We start from the raw sequence: 18,132 nt of genomic DNA, 5'->3' as shown, positions 1-18,132 counted from the left end.
GGCTCTCCTCTCTGAATGGTCCGCTGTAGCCTGGAGTGGCTCTCCACTCTGAATGGTCCGCTGTAGCCTGGAGTGGCTCTCCACTCTGAATGGTCCGCTGTAGCCTGGAGTGGCTCTCCTCTCTGAATGGTCCGCTGTAGTCTGGAGTGGCTCTCCACTCTGAATGGTCCCATGTAGCCTGGTGTGGCTCTCCACTCTGAATGGTCCCATGTAGCCTGGAGTGGCTCTCCACTCTGAATGGTCCGCTGTAGTCTGGAGTGGCTCTCCACTCTGAATGGTCCCATGTAGCCTGGAGTGGCTCTCCACTCTGAATGGTCCCATGTAGCCTGGAGTGGCTCTCCTCTCTGAATGGTCCCATGTAGCCTGGAGTGGCTCTCCACTCTGAATGGTCCGCTGTAGCCTGGAGTGGCTCTCCACTCTGAATGGTCCGCTGTAGCCTGGAGTGGCTCTCCACTCTGAATGGTCCGATGTAGCCTGGAGTGGCTCTCCACTCTGAATGGTCCGCTGTAGCCTGGAGTGGCTCTCCACTCTGAATGGTCCGCTGTAGCCTGGAGTGGCTCTCCACTCTGAATGGTCCGCTGTAGTCTGGAGTGGCTCTCCACTCTGAATGGTCCGATGTAGCCTGGAGTGGCTCTCCACTCTGAATGGTCCGCTGTAGCCTGGAGTGGCTCTCCACTCTGAATGGTCCGATGTAGCCTGGAGTGGCTCTCCACTCTGAATGGTCCGCTGTAGCCTGGAGTGGCTCTCCACTCTGAATGGTCCGATGTAGCCTGGAGTGGCTCTCCTCTCTCAGGGAAGACCAATCACCAGCAACTGTTCAGGTGAATCAATGTGATCGAAGGAGAGCTGTTCCCTATGGTTGCCCTCAAGCTCTGGTTGGAGGAGTACTGTTGAAAGGTGGATCTTGCTGATGCCTAGAAACTGACTATCCAGAGCCTTGATCTCAATATTCTCCCTCAGTTATTGAGTGGAAGCTCCCCATCTTTGAGCCTGAGAGATATCCACGAGGCCCCTGGCCACATCGGAGTTGATAAATGCCTGAAGTTCATGGGTATGGAATCCACCCATTTGAGGAAACTGGGAACATTATTCAGTCATAGAAAACTATAGCACAGAACATTTGATTAGGGGCAGATGCTTACAGGGAGAATTGACCCGTCAGAATTCACCTTCTTGCTGAGCACTTGGGACCCGATACCCAGAAGTGCCCTGGAGAGGCAGCAATCTTGTTCCTCTGTGTCAATCTTGTTCCTCCTGAGTGAGGTGGAGTCCACCCCACCACCCCTCACCTGCATGCGAGCTGTGTACTGGATGATATGAGAGGGTTCAGGATAGGTTTGTCCCACTGAGCAAGGAAAAAATGGTAGGAAAAGGGAACCGTGGCTGATGAAACATGTGAGGCAACTCGTCAAGAGGTAAAAGGAAGCATATTTTAGATATAAGAAGCAGGAAGTAGGAGGGGCTCATGAGAAATATAGGGTAGCCAGGAAGGAGCTAAAGAAAGAACTTAGGAGAGCTCAAAGGCGGCATGAGAAGGCCTTGGCATGTAGGATTAAGGAGAACCTCAAGGCGTTCTATGCATATGTGAAGAACAGGAGAATGACGAGAACGAAGGTAGGACCGCTAAAGGATAAAGAGGGCAACGTGTGCCTGGAGGCGGAGGAGGTTGGGGAGGTCCTAAATGAATACTTTGCTTCAGTATTCACAAGTGAAAAGGATCTTGATCAGGATGAGGTCGAAGTAGAGTGGACCTATGTGCTGGACAATCTGGAGATTACGGACGAAGTGCTGGATCATCTTAAAAACATCAAGATTGATGAATCCCCATAGCCGGGTATGATACACCCCAGGTTGTTGTGGGAATTGAGAGAAGAGATTGCTGGAGCATTAGCTATGATCTTTGAATGCTCTTTGGCTTCAGGGGAAGTGCCAGAGGACTGGAGAATGGCAAATGTAGTTCTCTTGATTAAAAAAGGTAATAGGGAGAAACCTGGGAACTATAGACCGGTGAGTCTTATGTCGGTGGTCTGCAAACTACTTGAAAGGATTCTTAAGGATAGGATCTACCAGCATTTGGAGAAGTACAGTCTACTCATAGATAGATAACATGGCTTTGTGAAGGGAAGATCGTGTCTCACGAACCTGATTGAGTTTTTTGAAGAGGTAACAAAAGAAATTGATGAGGGTAGGGCAGTGGATGTGGTCTACATGGACTTTAGCAAGGCATTTGACAAGATCCCTCATGAAAGACTCATCCAGAAAGTCATGAGGCATGGAATAAGTGGAACCTTGGCCATTTGGATAAAAAATTGGCTTAAAGGAAGAAAGCAGAGGGTAGTTGTGGAAGGAAAGTAGTCTGCCTGTGGGTCGGTGACCCCGGAGTACTGCAGGGACCCCTGCTATTTGTGATTTTTATAAATGACCTGTATGTAGAGGCTGAAGGATGTGCGAGTAAGTTTTCAGATGACAGAAAGATTGGAGGAATTGTGGATGGAGCTGCAGGTTGTCAAAGGTTACAAGAGGATATATACAGGCTGCAGAGTTGGGCAGAAAAATGGTAGATGGAGTTCAACCCGGAAAAGTGTGAGGTGATGCATTTTGGAAGGACAAACCAGAAGACTGAGTACAGGATTAATGGACAGTTACTTAAGAGTGTGGATAAACAAAGGGACCTTGGGGTTCAAATCCATACATCCCTCAAGGTCACTACGCAGGTTGATAGGGTAGTTAAGAAGGCCTATGGGATGCTAGGCTTCATTAACAGGAGGATTGAGTTCAAGAGTAGAGAGGTCATGTTGCAACCCTACAAATCTCTGGTGAGACCACACTTAGAGTATTGTGTTCAATTATAGGAATTGTGTTCAATTGTGTTCACCTCATTATAGGAAGGATGTGGAAGCTATGGAGAGGGTGCAGAGGAGATTTACCAGGATGTTGCCTGGTTTGGAGAACAAGACATATGAAGCAAGGTTAGCAGAGCTGGGACTTTTCTCGTTGGAGCATAGTAGAATGAGAGGGGACTTGAAAGAGGTCTACAAGATTATGGGAGACATAGATAAGGTGGATAGTCAGTACCTGTTTCCTAGGGCACCAATAGCAAACACCAGATGGCATATGTACAAAATTAAGGGAGGGAAGTTTAGGGGAGACATCAGGGGTAAGTTTTTTACACAGAGGGTTGTGAGTGCCTGGAATGACTTGCCAGGTATGGTGGTGGAGGCTGAAACATTAGGGGTATTTAAGAGCCTCTTGGACAGGCACATGGATGAAAGAAAAATAGGGGGTTATGGGATACTGTGGGTTTAGTACTTTTTATAAGGATTATATGGATCGGCACAGCATGGAGGGCTGAAGGGCCTGTACTGTGCTGTAATGTTCTATGGGTTGGAGGCAGGCAGAGATTTAATGAGCAGGAGGTTTAGGGCACTCTCTCCCTGTGCCACTCAGCTGCCTGGTTCTCTATTCAAATGGCCAGATTTATCTGGTCATCCGGCTGTCCTGTTCATTACACACTGCGATGTTATGCCAGAACTCTGAGCTCAGCCCATGAGGGAAGGCAGTGATGGGAGATGCTTTGTACCATACATCTGGACCGCAAGAATGTGGAACTTTACTGCTTCGTCTTTTGCTGCCCCTCTCCCTTGGAGCAGGTTCAGGAGTCAGTGGGCAATCTGCTGCCCCTCTCCCTTGGAGCAGGTTCAGGAGTCAGTGGGCAATCTGCTGCCCCTCTCCCTTGGAGCAGGTTCAGGAGTCAGTGGGCAATCTGCTGCCCCTCTCCCTTGGAGCAGGTTCAGGAGTCAGTGGGCAATCTGCTGCCCCTCTCCCTTGGAGCAGGTTCAGGAGTCAGTGGGCAATCTGCTGCCCCTCTCCCTTGGAGCAGGTTCAGGAGTCAGTGGGCAATCTGCTGCCCCTCTCCCTTGGAGCAGGTTCAGGAGTCAGTGGGCAATCTGCTGCCCCTCTCCCTTGGAGCAGGTTCAGGAATCAGTGGGCAATCTGCTGCCCCTCTCTCTTGGAGCAGGTTCAGGAATCAGTGGGCAATCTGCTGCCCCTCTCCCTTGGAGCAGGTTCAGGAATCAGTGGGCAATCTGCTGCCCCTCTCTCTTGGAGCAGGTTCAGGAGTCAGTGGGCAATCTGCTGCCCCTCTCCCTTGGAGCAGGTTCAGGAGTCAGTGGGCAATCTGCTGCCCCTCTCCCTTGGAGCAGGTTCAGGAGTCAGTGGGCAATCTGCTGCCACTCTCCCTTGGAGCAGGTTCAGGAATCAGTGGGCAATCTGCTGCCCCTCTCGGAGCAGGTTCAGGAGTCAGTGGGCAATCTGCTGCCCCTCTCCCTTGGAGCAGGTTCAGGAGTCAGTGGGCAATCTGCTGCCCCTCTCGGAGCAGGTTCAGGAGTCAGTGGGCAATCTGCTGCCCCTCTCCCTTGGAGCAGGTTCAGGAGTCAGTGGGCAATCTGCTTTCCCTCTCCCTTGGAGCAGGTTCAGGAGTCAGTGGGCAATCTGCTGCCCCTCTCGGAGCAGGTTCAGGAGTCAGTGGGCAATCTGCTGCCCCTCTCCCTTGGAGCAGGTTCAGGAATCAGTGGGCAATCTGCTGCCCCTCCCCGTTGGAGCAGGTTCAGGAGTCAGTGGGCAATCTGCTGCCCCTCTCCCTTGGAGCAGGTTCCGGAGTCAGTGGGCAATCTGCTGCCCCTCTCCCTTGGAGCAGGTTCAGGAGTCAGTGGGCAATCTGCTGCCCCTCTCCGTTGGAGCAGGTTCAAGAGTCAGTGGGCAATCTGCTGCCCCTCTCCCTTGGAGCAGGTTCAGGAGTCAGTGGGCAATCTGCTGCCCCTCTCCCTTGGAGCAGGTTCAGGAATCAGTGGGCAATCTGCTGCCCCTCTCGGAGCAGGTTCAGGAGTCAGTGGGCAATCTGCTGCCCCTCTCCCTTGGAGCAGGTTCAGGAGTCAGTGGGCAATCTGCTGCCCCTCTCCCTTGGAGCAGGTTCAGGAATCAGTGGGCAATCTGCTGCCCCTCTCCCTTGGAGCAGGTTCAGGAATCAGTGGGCAATCTGCTGCCCCTCTCCCTTGGAGCAGGTTCAGGAATCAGTGGGCAATCTGCTGCCCCTCTCCCTTGGAGCAGGTTCAGGAGTCAGTGGGCAATCTGCTGCCCCTCTCCCTTGGAGCAGGTTCAGGAGTCAGTGGGCAATCTGCTGCCCCTCTCCCTTGGAGCAGGTTCAGGAGTCAGTGGGCAATCTGCTGCCCCTCTCCCTTGGAGCAGGTTCAGGAGTCAGTGGGCAATCTGCTGCCCCTCTCCCTTGGAGCAGGTTCAGGAGTCAGTGGGCAATCTGCTGCCCCTCTCCCTTGGAGCAGGTTCAGGAATCAGTGGGCAATCTGCTGACCTTCTCCCTTGGAGCAGGTTCAGGAGTCAGTGGGCAATCTGCTGCCCCTCTCCCTTGGAGCAGGTTCCGGAGTCAGTGGGCAATCTGCTGCCCCTCTCCCTTGGAGCAGGTTCAGGAGTCAGTGGGCAATCTGCTGCCCCTCTCCCTTGGAGCAGGTTCAGGAATCAGTGGGCAATCTGCTGCCCCTCTCGGAGCAGGTTCAGGAGTCAGTGGGCAATCTGCTGCCCCTCTCCCTTGGAGCAGGTTCAGGAGTCAGTGGGCAATCTGCTGCCCCTCTCGGAGCAGGTTCAGGAGTCAGTGGGCAATCTGCTGCCCCTCTCCCTTGGAGCAGGTTCAGGAATCAGTGGGCAATCTGCTGCCCCTCTCCCTTGGAGCAGGTTCAGGAGTCAGTGGGCAATCTGCTTTCCCTCTCCCTTGGAGCAGGTTCAGAAGTCAGTGGGCAATCTGCTGCCCCTCTCGGAGCAGGTTCAGGAGTCAGTGGGCAATCTGCTGCCCCTCTCCCTTGGAGCAGGTTCAGGAATCAGTGGGCAATCTGCTGCCCCTCTCCGTTGGAGCAGGTTCAGGAGTCAGTGGGCAATCTGCTGCCCCTCTCCCTTGGAGCAGGTTCCGGAGTCAGTGGGCAATCTGCTGCCCCTCTCCCTTGGAGCAGGTTCAGGAGTCAGTGGGCAATCTGCTGCCCCTCTCCGTTGGAGCAGGTTCAAGAGTCAGTGGGCAATCTGCTGCCCCTCTCCCTTGGAGCAGGTTCAGGAGTCAGTGGGCAATCTGCTGCCCCTCTCCCTTGGAGCAGGTTCAGGAATCAGTGGGCAATCTGCTGCCCCTCTCGGAGCAGGTTCAGGAGTCAGTGGGCAATCTGCTGCCCCTCTCCCTTGGAGCAGGTTCAGGAGTCAGTGGGCAATCTGCTGCCCCTCTCCCTTGGAGCAGGTTCAGGAATCAGTGGGCAATCTGCTGCCCCTCTCCCTTGGAGCAGGTTCAGGAATCAGTGGGCAATCTGCTGCCCCTCTCCCTTGGAGCAGGTTCAGGAATCAGTGGGCAATCTGCTGCCCCTCTCCCTTGGAGCAGGTTCAGGAGTCAGTGGGCAATCTGCTGCCCCTCTCCCTTGGAGCAGGTTCAGGAGTCAGTGGGCAATCTGCTGCCCCTCTCCCTTGGAGCAGGTTCAGGAGTCAGTGGGCAATCTGCTGCCCCTCTCCCTTGGAGCAGGTTCAGGAGTCAGTGGGCAATCTGCTGCCCCTCTCCCTTGGAGCAGGTTCAGGAGTCAGTGGGCAATCTGCTGCCCCTCTCCCTTGGAGCAGGTTCAGGAATCAGTGGGCAATCTGCTGACCTTCTCCCTTGGAGCAGGTTCAGGAGTCAGTGGGCAATCTGCTGCCCCTCTCCCTTGGAGCAGGTTCCGGAGTCAGTGGGCAATCTGCTGCCCCTCTCCCTTGGAGCAGGTTCAGGAATCAGTGGGCAATCTGCTGACCCTCTTGGAGCAGGTTCAGGAATCAGTGGGCAATCTGCTGACCCTCTTGGAGCAGGTTCAGGAGTCAGTGGGCAATCTGCTGCCCCTCTCCCTTGGAGCAGGTTCAGGAGTCAGTGGGCAATCTGCTGCCCCTCTCGGAGCAGGTTCAGGAGTCAGTGGGCAATCTGCTGACCCCTTGCTGGCAGGTCAAACAATATCTAGAGCTCAATGACATCTTGTTGAAAAGGTTAGTCTGCGTGAGAACCTTGTTCTCACAGGGCATTGAACAGGCTGACTGGGAGTCATTGAAGAAATTCACCATGCAAGCATAATTTCTGAACCAGCCTGGCTGGGCTTGGAAAGGCAGATCATACTAAGTTCCTGTAGCTGTTCCCAGGGTCGCTGGATTATCAACAGGTTGGAGGAATGCTTGCTTTAGATCAGGAAGTGGCCAAGGGAATCGGGGCATTCGGGGCTGGAGCTGCAATAGAGGAGGATGGGGAACATACCAGTGCTGGAAGTGTGGCTGCCCTGGCAGAGGACTACTGAATAGCAGCAGTGAGCGCAGTAATGGCTGCCTCCTAAGCCTCTCTGTTGTGAATTGCTGAACCGTCGTTGTGAGCTCTGATACCTATTCTTTCAGCATGGACTGGCCCTGCTGATCTGATAGTAGTCGTCACACTGTTAGAGCCCTTCCTGCCAATTCAGCCCTCTCTGACTCTAACCTCTCCCCTGCCTGAACACAAAACTCAGACTATGTGTCGTGATTTGCTGTACCATTGTTGTGAGTGCTGTCACCTGTTCTTCGAGCATGGACTGGTTTGCCACTCTGAGGTAGTTGTTGCTCTGTGGAAGCCATTTCTGCCATCCCATCCTCAAATGACTTTAACTTCTCCCTCACTTGACAATGAAGCTCAGGGAGGATTTCAGCTGTCCTCTCTCCACTGGGTCCATTTTGGTGTTCAAGTCTTATGGACTCAAGGGACGCAGCTAAGGAATGAACAGTTCACTGGACTTAGAACAAAGGAAAATAATAAATGCAAGGCTGACATGGCCGTGACCTAAAAACTCTCAAACTAAACACTAAAGCTGCATTGTGGCTGAAAAGACGTAACTTACAACTAAATTGATACTACTGCTTGAACAGTTTCTTTTTAATTCACTAAACTTTCCTGCAATAAGCACTAAAGTGATTGGGGAGTGTTGCCGTTGCTGTCCCTCAGTCAAAACATGACAGGACTGAAACAAAAGGAAGAGAGTTTAATACAAGATACCTTAACTGGCTGGAATGTGGGCATTCTCATGTGCGTGATTGCTATCTTCTTTCAGCTGTCTGCCCGTGAGATTGTGTAGACTCCGCATTAGTGTCAAAGGTTGTGACATTAGAGTACAGTATTGTAGTGGTTACCTTACTGTACGGGAAGCCAGAGTTCTGAACTATTGGTCCAAAGGTATTACTCTGCATCTTTTCATGAAAATATTGTATTTGGTCTGCATGTCTTCAGAAAAAGCAATCTGCTATCTAAGCCTTGTTTGACTCCAGACTCATCATGATAATTTTCAGAATCAGAAATAGGTTTATTGTCACCGGCATGTGATGTAAAATTTGTTAATTTAGCAGCAGCGGTTTAATGCAATACATCATCTAGCAGAGAGGAAAAAATAATAAATAAAAGAAATAAATTAACAAGTAAATCATCTATATATATATTGAATAGATTTTTAAAAAGTGCAAAAATAGAAATACTGTATATTTTTTAGAAAGTGAGATAGTGTCCAACGATTCATTGTCCATTTAGAAATCGATTGGCGGAGGGGAAGAAGCTGTTCCTGAATCGCTGAGTGTATCTCCTACCTGATGGTATCAGTGAGGTCGTTAATAATGGATGCTGCCTTTCTGAGACACTGTTCCCTAATGATGTCCTGGTTGCTTTGTAGGCTAGTGCCCAGGATGGAGCTGACTAGATTTACAAACTTCTGCAGCTTCTTTCGGTCCTGTGCAGTAGGTCCTCCCTACCAGACAGTGATTCAGCCTGTCAGAATGGTTTCCACGGTACAACTATAGAAGTTATTGAGTGTATTTGTTGACATGCCAAATCTCTTCAAACTCCTAATAAAGTATAGCTGCTGTCTTGCCTTCTTTATAACTACATCAGTATGTTGGGACCAGTTTAGATCTTTAGAGATCTTGACACCCAGGATCCTGAAGCTGCTCACTCTCTCCACTTCTCATCCCTCTATGAGGACTAGTGTGTGTTCCTTTGTCTTACCCTTCCTGCAGTCCACAATCAGCTCTTTCATCTTACTGACGTTGAGTGCCAGGTTGTTGCTGCACCACCACTCCACTCCACTAGTTGGTATATCTCACTCCTGTATGCCCTACCGTCACCACCTGAGATTCAACCAACAATGGTTGCACTGTAGCGGTGTGCTACACGCGGTGCTGAAATAACGACATGTAGTCGGTAAACTGTAGTTAAAAAAGATTTTATTCGAATTTCGCGGCCCCGCTTTAAAGCCTCCCTGATCCCACCGTCCCCAGGCGCAGATGCTATAGGGGGCAAGTATTCACAGTCCCGCGTGGGCTTTTCTCTTTGTTGGTGAAGCAGACTTGGGGCCCTCTTGGGACTGGCCTTTATGCCGGCGCGCTGGCTATTTGTGAGCCAGTTCGAGTGCGCTAGGAAGTGGGTCGCCACAGCATTTTCTTTCCCTTTCCACAAATTGTGCCTGACATGTTTTACAGATTTTCAATGTGGGGCATTCTTTTAGAGCCTTGCCTATATTATTTGCACGAACAGCCAATGTCTACTTGCTTGCCAATTGTCAACGAAATGGCGGGTGAATTGAAAAATTACTTTGCATGAGTCTTCACTGTGGAAGACACCAGCAGTATGGTGGAAGTTCCAGGTGTCGGGGTCATGAAGTGTGTGAAGTTACCGTAACTAGAGAGAAGGTTCTTGGAAAACTGATGTGTCACCTAGACCAGATGGTGTACACCCTAGAGTTCTGAACGAGGTGGCTGAAGGTATTATGGGGGCACTAGTAATGATCTTTCAAGAATTACTAGATTCTGGGGTGGTTCCAGAAGACTGGAAAATTGCAAATGTCTCTCCACTCTTCAAGAAAAAGAGAGGCAAAAGAAAGGAAACTATGGGCCAGTTACTCTGACCTCAGTGGTTGGGAAGATGTTGGAGTCAATTATTAAGGATGACACCTCAGGGTACTTAGAAGCACATGATAAAATAGGCTGTAGACAACATGGTTTCCTCAAGGGAAAATCTTTCTTGACAAATCTGTTGGAATTCTTTGAAGAAATAATAAGCAGGATAGACAACGGAGAATTTGTTGATGTTGTGTTCTTGGATTTTCAGAAAGCCTTTGACAAGCCACACATGACAGTGCTTAACAAGTTATGAGCCCATGGTATTACAGTCCTTCATCTGTCATGGATGAAGGACCGGGTGATTGGCAGGAGGCAAAGAGAGAATAAAGGGGCCTTTTCTGGCTGGCTGCTAGTGACTAGTGGTGTTCCAGAGGAGGCTGTGTTGGGACCGCTTCTTTTTATGTTATATGTCAATGATTTTGATTATGGAACTGATGGTTTTGTTGCAAAGTCTTGAGGAAGTAGAGAGGTTACAGATGGACTTGGGTAGATTAGGAGCATGGGCAAAGAAATGGCAGGTGGAATACAGCGTTGGGGAGTGCACAGTCATGAACTTAGGTAAACAAAATGAAAGGGTAAACTATTTTTCTTTTAAATGGAGAGAAAATTCAAAAATCTGAGGTGCTAAGGTACTTGGGAGTCCATGTGCAGGATTCCCGAAAGGTTAATTTGCAGGTTGAGTCTGTGGTGAGAAGGCAAATAAAATGTTAACATTCATTTCAAGAGGAGTAGAATGTAAAAGCAAGAATGTAAGGCTGAGACTTTATAAAGTACTGGTGAGGCCTCTCTTGAAGCATTGTGAACAGTTTTGGGTCCCTGTGCTGAATGTGCTGAAATTGGAGAGGGTTTAAAGAAGATTCACAAAAATGATTCCAGGATTGAATGGCTTGTCATATGAAGAACGTTTGATGGCTCTGGGCCTGTATTCACTCGAATTCAGAAGAATGAGGGGTGACCACATTGGATGGTGAAATGCCTTGATGGAATGGATGTGGAGAGTTTGTTTTCTGTGCTGGGAGAGTCTAAGACCAGAGGACACAGCCTCAGAATAGAGGGACATCCTTTTAGAACAGAGATGAGGAGGAATTTCTTTTGCCAGAGAGTGGTGAATTTGTGGAATTCTTTGCCACAGACAGCTGTGGAGGCCAAATCTTTATGTATATTTAAGGCAGAGGGTGATAGATTCTTAACTGGTCAGGGCATGAAGGGATACAGGGAGAAGGCAGGAGATTGTGGCTGAGAGGAAAATTGGATCAGCCATGATGAAATGGCGGACAGACTTGATGGGCCAATTGGCCTAACACTGCTTCTATATCTTATCATCTTATGGTCTTTACTATTTCTCTAATCATCTTTACTACGACTGTGCTAATAGTTTGTTTTGAGTTTTGCTTGTTGCTGACTTATTTTTGTACTTGTATTTTCTTTTCCTAGTCTTTTTTTTTGATTTGGGCCTCTGTAACTGTAGCTTTTCTAAATGGCCTGACTTTTATTTCTCTCATGTGTATTTCTGTTTGATCTCGTTCTTTAACTTTTTGCTTTTTGGGAATATTACTCGATTTCCCTTTCCTTGAAGGCCAGAGTAAGACTGTACTAAGAGGGAAATAGCTAGTGACATCCCTGGTAAAATGCAAGCTGGAACCTCAAATGTTTGTTATATATGAATAGCTTGGCTACTTGCTGATGTCACATAGAAACACAGAAAACCTACAGCACAATACAGGCTCTTCGGCCCACAGGGTTGGGCCGAACATGTCCCTACTTTAGAAATTACTAGGGTTTACCCATAGCCCTCTATTTTTCTAAGCTCCAAAAGTCACAATGTTGGGCATTATCGGAAGGTTGACGATGAGTTGCTGGAAAACATAGAAGTTCTATTTGTTCATCTACACAGCATGCAATATTCTGTTTAGTTTTTAACAAACCAGGTGGGTGGGTAAAGTAGGAGAGGGCGCCTTGTCCCTTTTGATCTGTTTTCTTTCTTTCTGTTCTGTAAATGCAATTTTTTTTAACAGAGTGAGTGGGCAAACTTTGGCTTGTACAATGCAAATTGATGCTAAGATGGTTGCTTTTTCCCTTACTTTTTAAAACGCTATATAAAAATGAGGTATTGGCAATAATTTGGTAGAACTCAAAATTAAATTTACCCAAAGGTTTAAGTTGCACATTAGTATTTTGGTTCACCCTTCACAATATTGCTGCTCTCTCCACACACATATCTATGATTATAGTTGATAATTGTTGTTGCTGTTGAGTGCCGTCAATTCATGGAAACTCCATGGATCGTGTAGTTGTCCATAGGGATTTCATGGCAAGACTGAGAAGTAGATTGCTGGGCCTTTCTGCTGTGCTGATACTGCTGCTGCCCGGGTAGGAACCTGGTGAGATTCGATCTCAGAGCAATCCACCTCGAAGTCCAGGGCTGATGCCACTTCACGACCAGCTTCAAATAATATCCTACTTCAACTAAATCTTACTTGTGACCACAATAAGTCACTCTAGATGCAGATATATCACAACAGATTTGTTGAGTAAGCATGCAGACAATAGGTGCAGTCTGTTCCACATATCTCACAGGTAGGGGCTTGGCCTCAGTGAGTGTGATGCTGCTTTCCTTTTTCTTCTTGCCTTGTTAGTTTGATTGCAAGGTCGCATTTGATGTCTGCAATTATTAGGGAAAGACTGCGCAGAATGGTACAGAAAAAAATGCTTCAGCCTTTGCCAACCATCTACAGCCCGATCTCACTAATCCTATTTGAATCCCAATGTTCTTTCACTCACTGAAGCAGTCGAGGCATTTCACTTGCCAACTTGTACATTTTGTGTTGCTGGAGGAAGCTGGAGCACCAGGAAGACTATGAATATACACACTCCACACAGACAATACTCAAAGACAGGATTGAACCCCAGTGTCTGACATATGAGCCAATATCTCTATTAGTTGCACTACTGTGCCATCTTGCATGAGTCTTTCCCTGTTTCATGTACCCCTGTTTATTCGTACTTTCCTGGTAGATGTAATATACTTAATCAGTCCCAGGAAATCTGCCGGCTTCCAAGATACAGTAATACCATATCCAACAGTCTAAGTCAGCAGCTTAATAACCATATTTTGCAAACATTAAAACTAATTCCCTTTCAATCTTTCTTTGCATTTGCATTTGCTATTGCCATTGATTTATGCTTTTTTGTCTTTATGCTGTTTTAATTAAGTTAGACTCTCAAAACACTGGAGGAACTCTGCGTCTATAGAACAGAATAAACCACCAATGTTTCAGGCTTCATCAGGATGCACTTAATGGAATTTGTGCATGGTTTTATTGCTTTTCAACATTTACATTAATGTGAACAATCTTTACAGCCCAGCATTCCTGTGGTAAACTACATATACCTGTCTGAACACGCCCCTCTGCTGACTGCTCCTGTGGCTCCTCCCACAGACCCCTGTACAAAGGCGATTGGGGCACTGCTCCTCCCTCAGTCTCCGAGATGCCGTGCTCCCTTTTGCTGCTAATAAAAGCCTATCGTTCACCTTCCGTCTCCGAGAGTTATTGATGGTGCATCAATTCCATTGAAGCAATGATGTTAAAAGACAGACTATCAAGAGCAACTTTGCACAAAGCAGACTTGAACTTTATTCATTCAAGGAATATATTGCATCTCTCCACCAACACTGTCCTCTTAACTAACTCAGTGGGCAAATGAACAAAACAATTATGTGTTGGTCCTTACAATTAATGAAGGGTTTTACTTGGACTGACTTGGTAATTATATTCTTAAATGGGGCATAAGATTCTTTGGTCACGAGGTAGATGTCTGGAGAATAAATAACCACGCTGCTTCAGATTGGTACCACATCATTGCTTAATTGTTTATGTATTGAGTTTCTTGGAGGACAGAAGTGGCAAGATTATTTTCACCAGCCCAACCAAATGAGAGTGTACTTGTTGTAGACTCTTATGTGAGCAGAGAAACGGTTGGCCTGCATTGTCTTGGAACTGTGTTGCAGATTCTTCCTTCAAAATGTATCAGATTTTTAGTCATAGATATTCCATTGCTATCAAAAGCCATGTCAGTAAGTTACTTTTGTATGGTTCGCCATTTATTCTGGTTGCGAATGATAGTTGAAATGTGACTTGTATCTGGATGTAACAACAAATCACAATTGTTAAGAGATTTTGTAACCATGTTTTCTCTCGGGTTGTGTTTCCCAGACTAATGAAACTGATGTAAATGATCCATCATCATCCACACTTCCTAACAGCAGTTTTGATATGATCTACAAAATAGAAGATGTTCCTCCTTGGTACCTTTGCATTTTGCTTGGATTTCAGGTATTCATTTTGCTTCTACTTGTTCATTTTGTAAATGTGCATTTTTTGATTTTGGCAATTAATGTCTTTATTGTTATCTCCTCTAGATCTTTGCACTTGAGGTAAATATTGGTTGGGGCTATTTTTCAGTTAATTCTTGCATCTGACATTTTTTTATTCTGAGCTGTCCTTGCTGTTAGCTTCTGCTGAAGAGTTGTCAAGGGGATTGAAGGAATGAAACTATTTATAACAACCTAAGGCAAAATATCACCAGAATCATCTGTCTGTCAGAACAGGAGGTGCATGTTTCTGCCCAGCCAGTCTATATATTGAAATTCTATTTAAAATTTTAGTATGGTGGTACAGCCTGCAGAGGTATTGCTATTTTGCCTTTTAGAATAAGAGGTAGAGAGGAAATACAGTTCCTGAAAGTTGCTTCATTTCAACATGGACTTTTGTAGATCAAATAAAAATCGCAAGAATTTTTGAACTGAATTTGATAATGTGTTTGACATGAGACCAAGAGACTTTCAGGATATTTGTTCATATGAATTAAATTGCATTTTGGTTTGTTTTCCAACAATAGCAACACCTTTGAATTTCATAATTTCTTGAGTTTATCAAAATTCTGTGTTTTAATTTATAACCTTACAGTGCTCATTGCAAAAATATAATTACCTCTTACTACATTTAAGAGACTCTTAAATAAGCACATGAATTAACGAAAAATGGATGGCTATACATCAGGGAAGAGTTAAAATAATCTTGAAGAGGCTTAAAGGATTAGCACAACATCATGGGCCGAAGGGCCTGCACTGATCATTGTTCTTATTTTCTGAATAAATGGTTTTATTTTGTAATTTTCATAGTAAAGCTGGAAATGCCCTACCAAAAGACAAATGGAACTAATCTGTCAGCTGAGATTTAAGAAGATAATCCCCTCATTGTTCTCTTCACCTTCTTAATCCTCTCTCCCATTCTCCATTCTATAAGAAACCATGTAGATATCCATTTCCTTTTTCCAACTTTGCAAAGCTTGTTTTATCTTTGACTTTTCCCAGGTCTGTAACGTTGATGATTTTCTCCACAAATGGTGCCTGGTCATCTTGACTATTTCCAATAGTTTTAGTTTTATTTCAGATTGGCAGCATTGTTTTTTTTTATTTTTGAAGTGAATTATTTGTATATTAGAATTTAAGGGAGTTCCTGTTTACAAAGCTTTATTTTGGACTTCCAGCACTACTTGACCTGCTTTAGTGGAACCATAGCTGTACCCTTTCTGCTGGCAGAGTCACTCTGTGTTGGAAAAGATCAGCATACTGTCAGTCAGCTGATTGGTACCATCTTCACTTGTGTTGGAATTACTACACTTATTCAGACAGCTGTTGGATGCAGGTATGTGACTTCTGAATAACATGGGTCATTTTTTTCCTTTTAAAAGCTTTTCATCATTGGCTCGAATATTACTATAATTAAAGAAGTTTGCGAGTTAAATGAGGAGTAGATTTAAAAGCTGGGGCAGGGGAGAGATAAACAGAAGGTGATGGGGGAAATCGGGGGTGGGGGGATGAAGTAAAGAGTTGGGAAGTTTCAGAAATCGATGTTCATGCCATCAGGTTGGAGGCTACCCAAATGGAATATAAGACGACAGTGGAGGAGGCCATGCATTGACATACCGGAATGGGAAGTGAAATTTAAATGGATGGCCACTGGGAAATTCCACTTTCACTGGTGGACAGAGCATAGGTACTCAGCAAACAGACTCCCAATCTACGTCGAGTCTCACCGATATACAGGAGGCCACACCAGGAGCACTGGATACAGTAGATGACTTCAACAGACTCACAGGGGAAGTGTTACCTCACCTGGAAGGATTGTTTGGGGCCCTGAATGGTAGTGAGGGGGGGGGGAAGTGTAGGGGTAGGTGTAGCACTTGTTTCGCTTGCAAGGGTAAGTGCCAGGAGGGAGATCAATGGTGAGGGATGAACGGACAAGGCAATCACGTGGTGGGATCCCACTGGAGATGGTAGAAATTCTGGAGTATTATGTGCTGGATGCGGAGTCTGGTGTGGTAGGTGAGGACAAGAGGTACCTTATCCCTGGTAGGATGGCGGGAGGATAGGGTAAGAGCAGATATGTGTAAAGTGGAAGAGATGCAGTTGAGGGCAGTGTTGATGGTGGAGGAAGGGAAGCCCCTTTCTTTGAAAAAGGAGGAGAGTGGTGGTGGAGGGGAATTAGTTGGGTCTGGTGTCAAGAAAGAATTGGAGAGACTTAAGGCGGGTGAAGGAAATGTATAGGGACTGGACATCCACAGAGAAAATAAGATGATGGGGGCTAGGGAACTTGAAATCATTTGGAAAGATCTAGAGTGTGTGATGAGTCATGGATGTAGATAAGATGGGACTGCATTAGGGGGGATAAGGCAGAGTCGAGGTATGCCAATATGAGTTCAGAGGGACAGGAACAAGCTGAAACAATGGGTCGACCTGGGCAAATGGGTTTCTGGATCTTGGGTAGGAGGTAGAAATGGGAGATGCAGGGTGGATGGGAGAAACCCAGCACTAATAAGGTCAGTGATGGTGTGGGAGACAATGGCCTGGTGCTTCTTGGTGGTGTCCTGTTTGAGAGGTAAGTAAGAGGAGGTGTCACAGTTGTCACTGGGCCACTGCAAGGTAGATGTCAGCCCACCAGACTACTACAGCACCCCATTTATCTGAGGGTTTGATGGTGAGGTTCGGATTAGTGCATTTCCTTAGGGTGATTTTTTTTAAACAAAGAGAAGCAAGATAAACTTCGGAAAATTTGACCCAAAAGTAATGCAGCTGCTCTAGGACATTTAGAACGTACATTTGATCCATAATTATGTATTACTTTGCTAATTAAAGCTGATAACAAAGCAATCAATTAAAGCTACATTGAAGTGTCATTAATTATTGTGCACAAAGCACGCAGTAATTTGCAGATCATGATCACCAAAATTACAGCTGCTTAAAATTCAGTCTTGTCTGCTTTGTTAAACTTTCTAAATTTTGATTTGCTTAGGCTTCCCTTATTTCAAGCAAGTGCCCTAGCGTTTCTTGTTCCTGCCAGAGCTATTCTTGCTCTAGACAAATGGAAGTGTCCAACTGAAGGTATTTAAAGCTTTTTCTGTTAAGAATTAACTGAGCAAAGCATTTACAAATCCTCAAAAGTAAAATTCTAGGCTACTGCTCATCATTCAATGACTAACACAGTGATAATTGCGCACTCTGGTTATATCTCACCTGTGTAAAATGTGGGGCATTGTAAAAATATACATCTGAGAATGCTATCACTCAAACTCCCTGTTGCATTATGTACACACAGATGTACACACTGTATTTGAGTAAGCTGTTAAATTTTACAGTCTAAAATTTAGACAAACCTGCATGTTCTAGATAAGAACTGGTTGCAAACCTCTTGACCGCTAAATCATTCTTTTGAACAATACACAACCTGCCATGCCATATCACACTGAAAAGTGGTTATTGAATTTAGGCATTAAGCTTGACAAGGTATCTATAAAGTGAATGGGATGCAAATATATTTTAAAGAAGTATTTTGGAACAATAATTCATCATTAATTTCCATGATTTACTTTACAGAGGAGATTTATGGAAATTGGACCTTGCCATTCAACACAAGTCACATATGGCATCCAAGGATAAGAGAAGTAAAGTATCAGATATGAAGCTTTGTTGATACCGACAAGGAAATCAACTGCTGGCTCCAAAGGGAAATCATTTTCAGTTTTTTTTATTATCCAGTCTTTCCATTTCAAATCCTTGGTAGAGTCACCCATTTTTCAAATGAGAAAATATATCCAGTTCTTGGTGGC

At 46.1% G+C, this 18,132-nt stretch overlaps 1 protein-coding gene across 9 annotated transcripts in view; it reads left to right on the top strand.

Moving 5' to 3' along the window:
• slc23a1 (solute carrier family 23 member 1) overlaps window positions 1-18,132 on the top strand; it is a 243,339-nt gene that overhangs the window by 178,252 nt on the left and 46,955 nt on the right. For all 9 annotated transcript variants that reach the window (XM_059990271.1, XM_059990270.1, XM_059990267.1 and 6 more), the window contains 4 exons: window positions 14,178-14,297; window positions 15,514-15,671; window positions 17,319-17,407; window positions 17,900-17,967. In XM_059990271.1, coding sequence (XP_059846254.1) covers window positions 14,178-14,297; window positions 15,514-15,671; window positions 17,319-17,407; window positions 17,900-17,967 — 435 coding nt within the window. The remainder of the gene's footprint in view (window positions 1-14,177; window positions 14,298-15,513; window positions 15,672-17,318; window positions 17,408-17,899; window positions 17,968-18,132) is intronic.

The sequence above is a fragment of the Hypanus sabinus genome, chromosome 15 (assembly GCF_030144855.1).
Source record: "Hypanus sabinus isolate sHypSab1 chromosome 15, sHypSab1.hap1, whole genome shotgun sequence".
NCBI lineage: Eukaryota > Metazoa > Chordata > Chondrichthyes > Myliobatiformes > Dasyatidae > Hypanus > Hypanus sabinus.
This window is presented reverse-complemented; position numbering and strand designations above follow the sequence as displayed.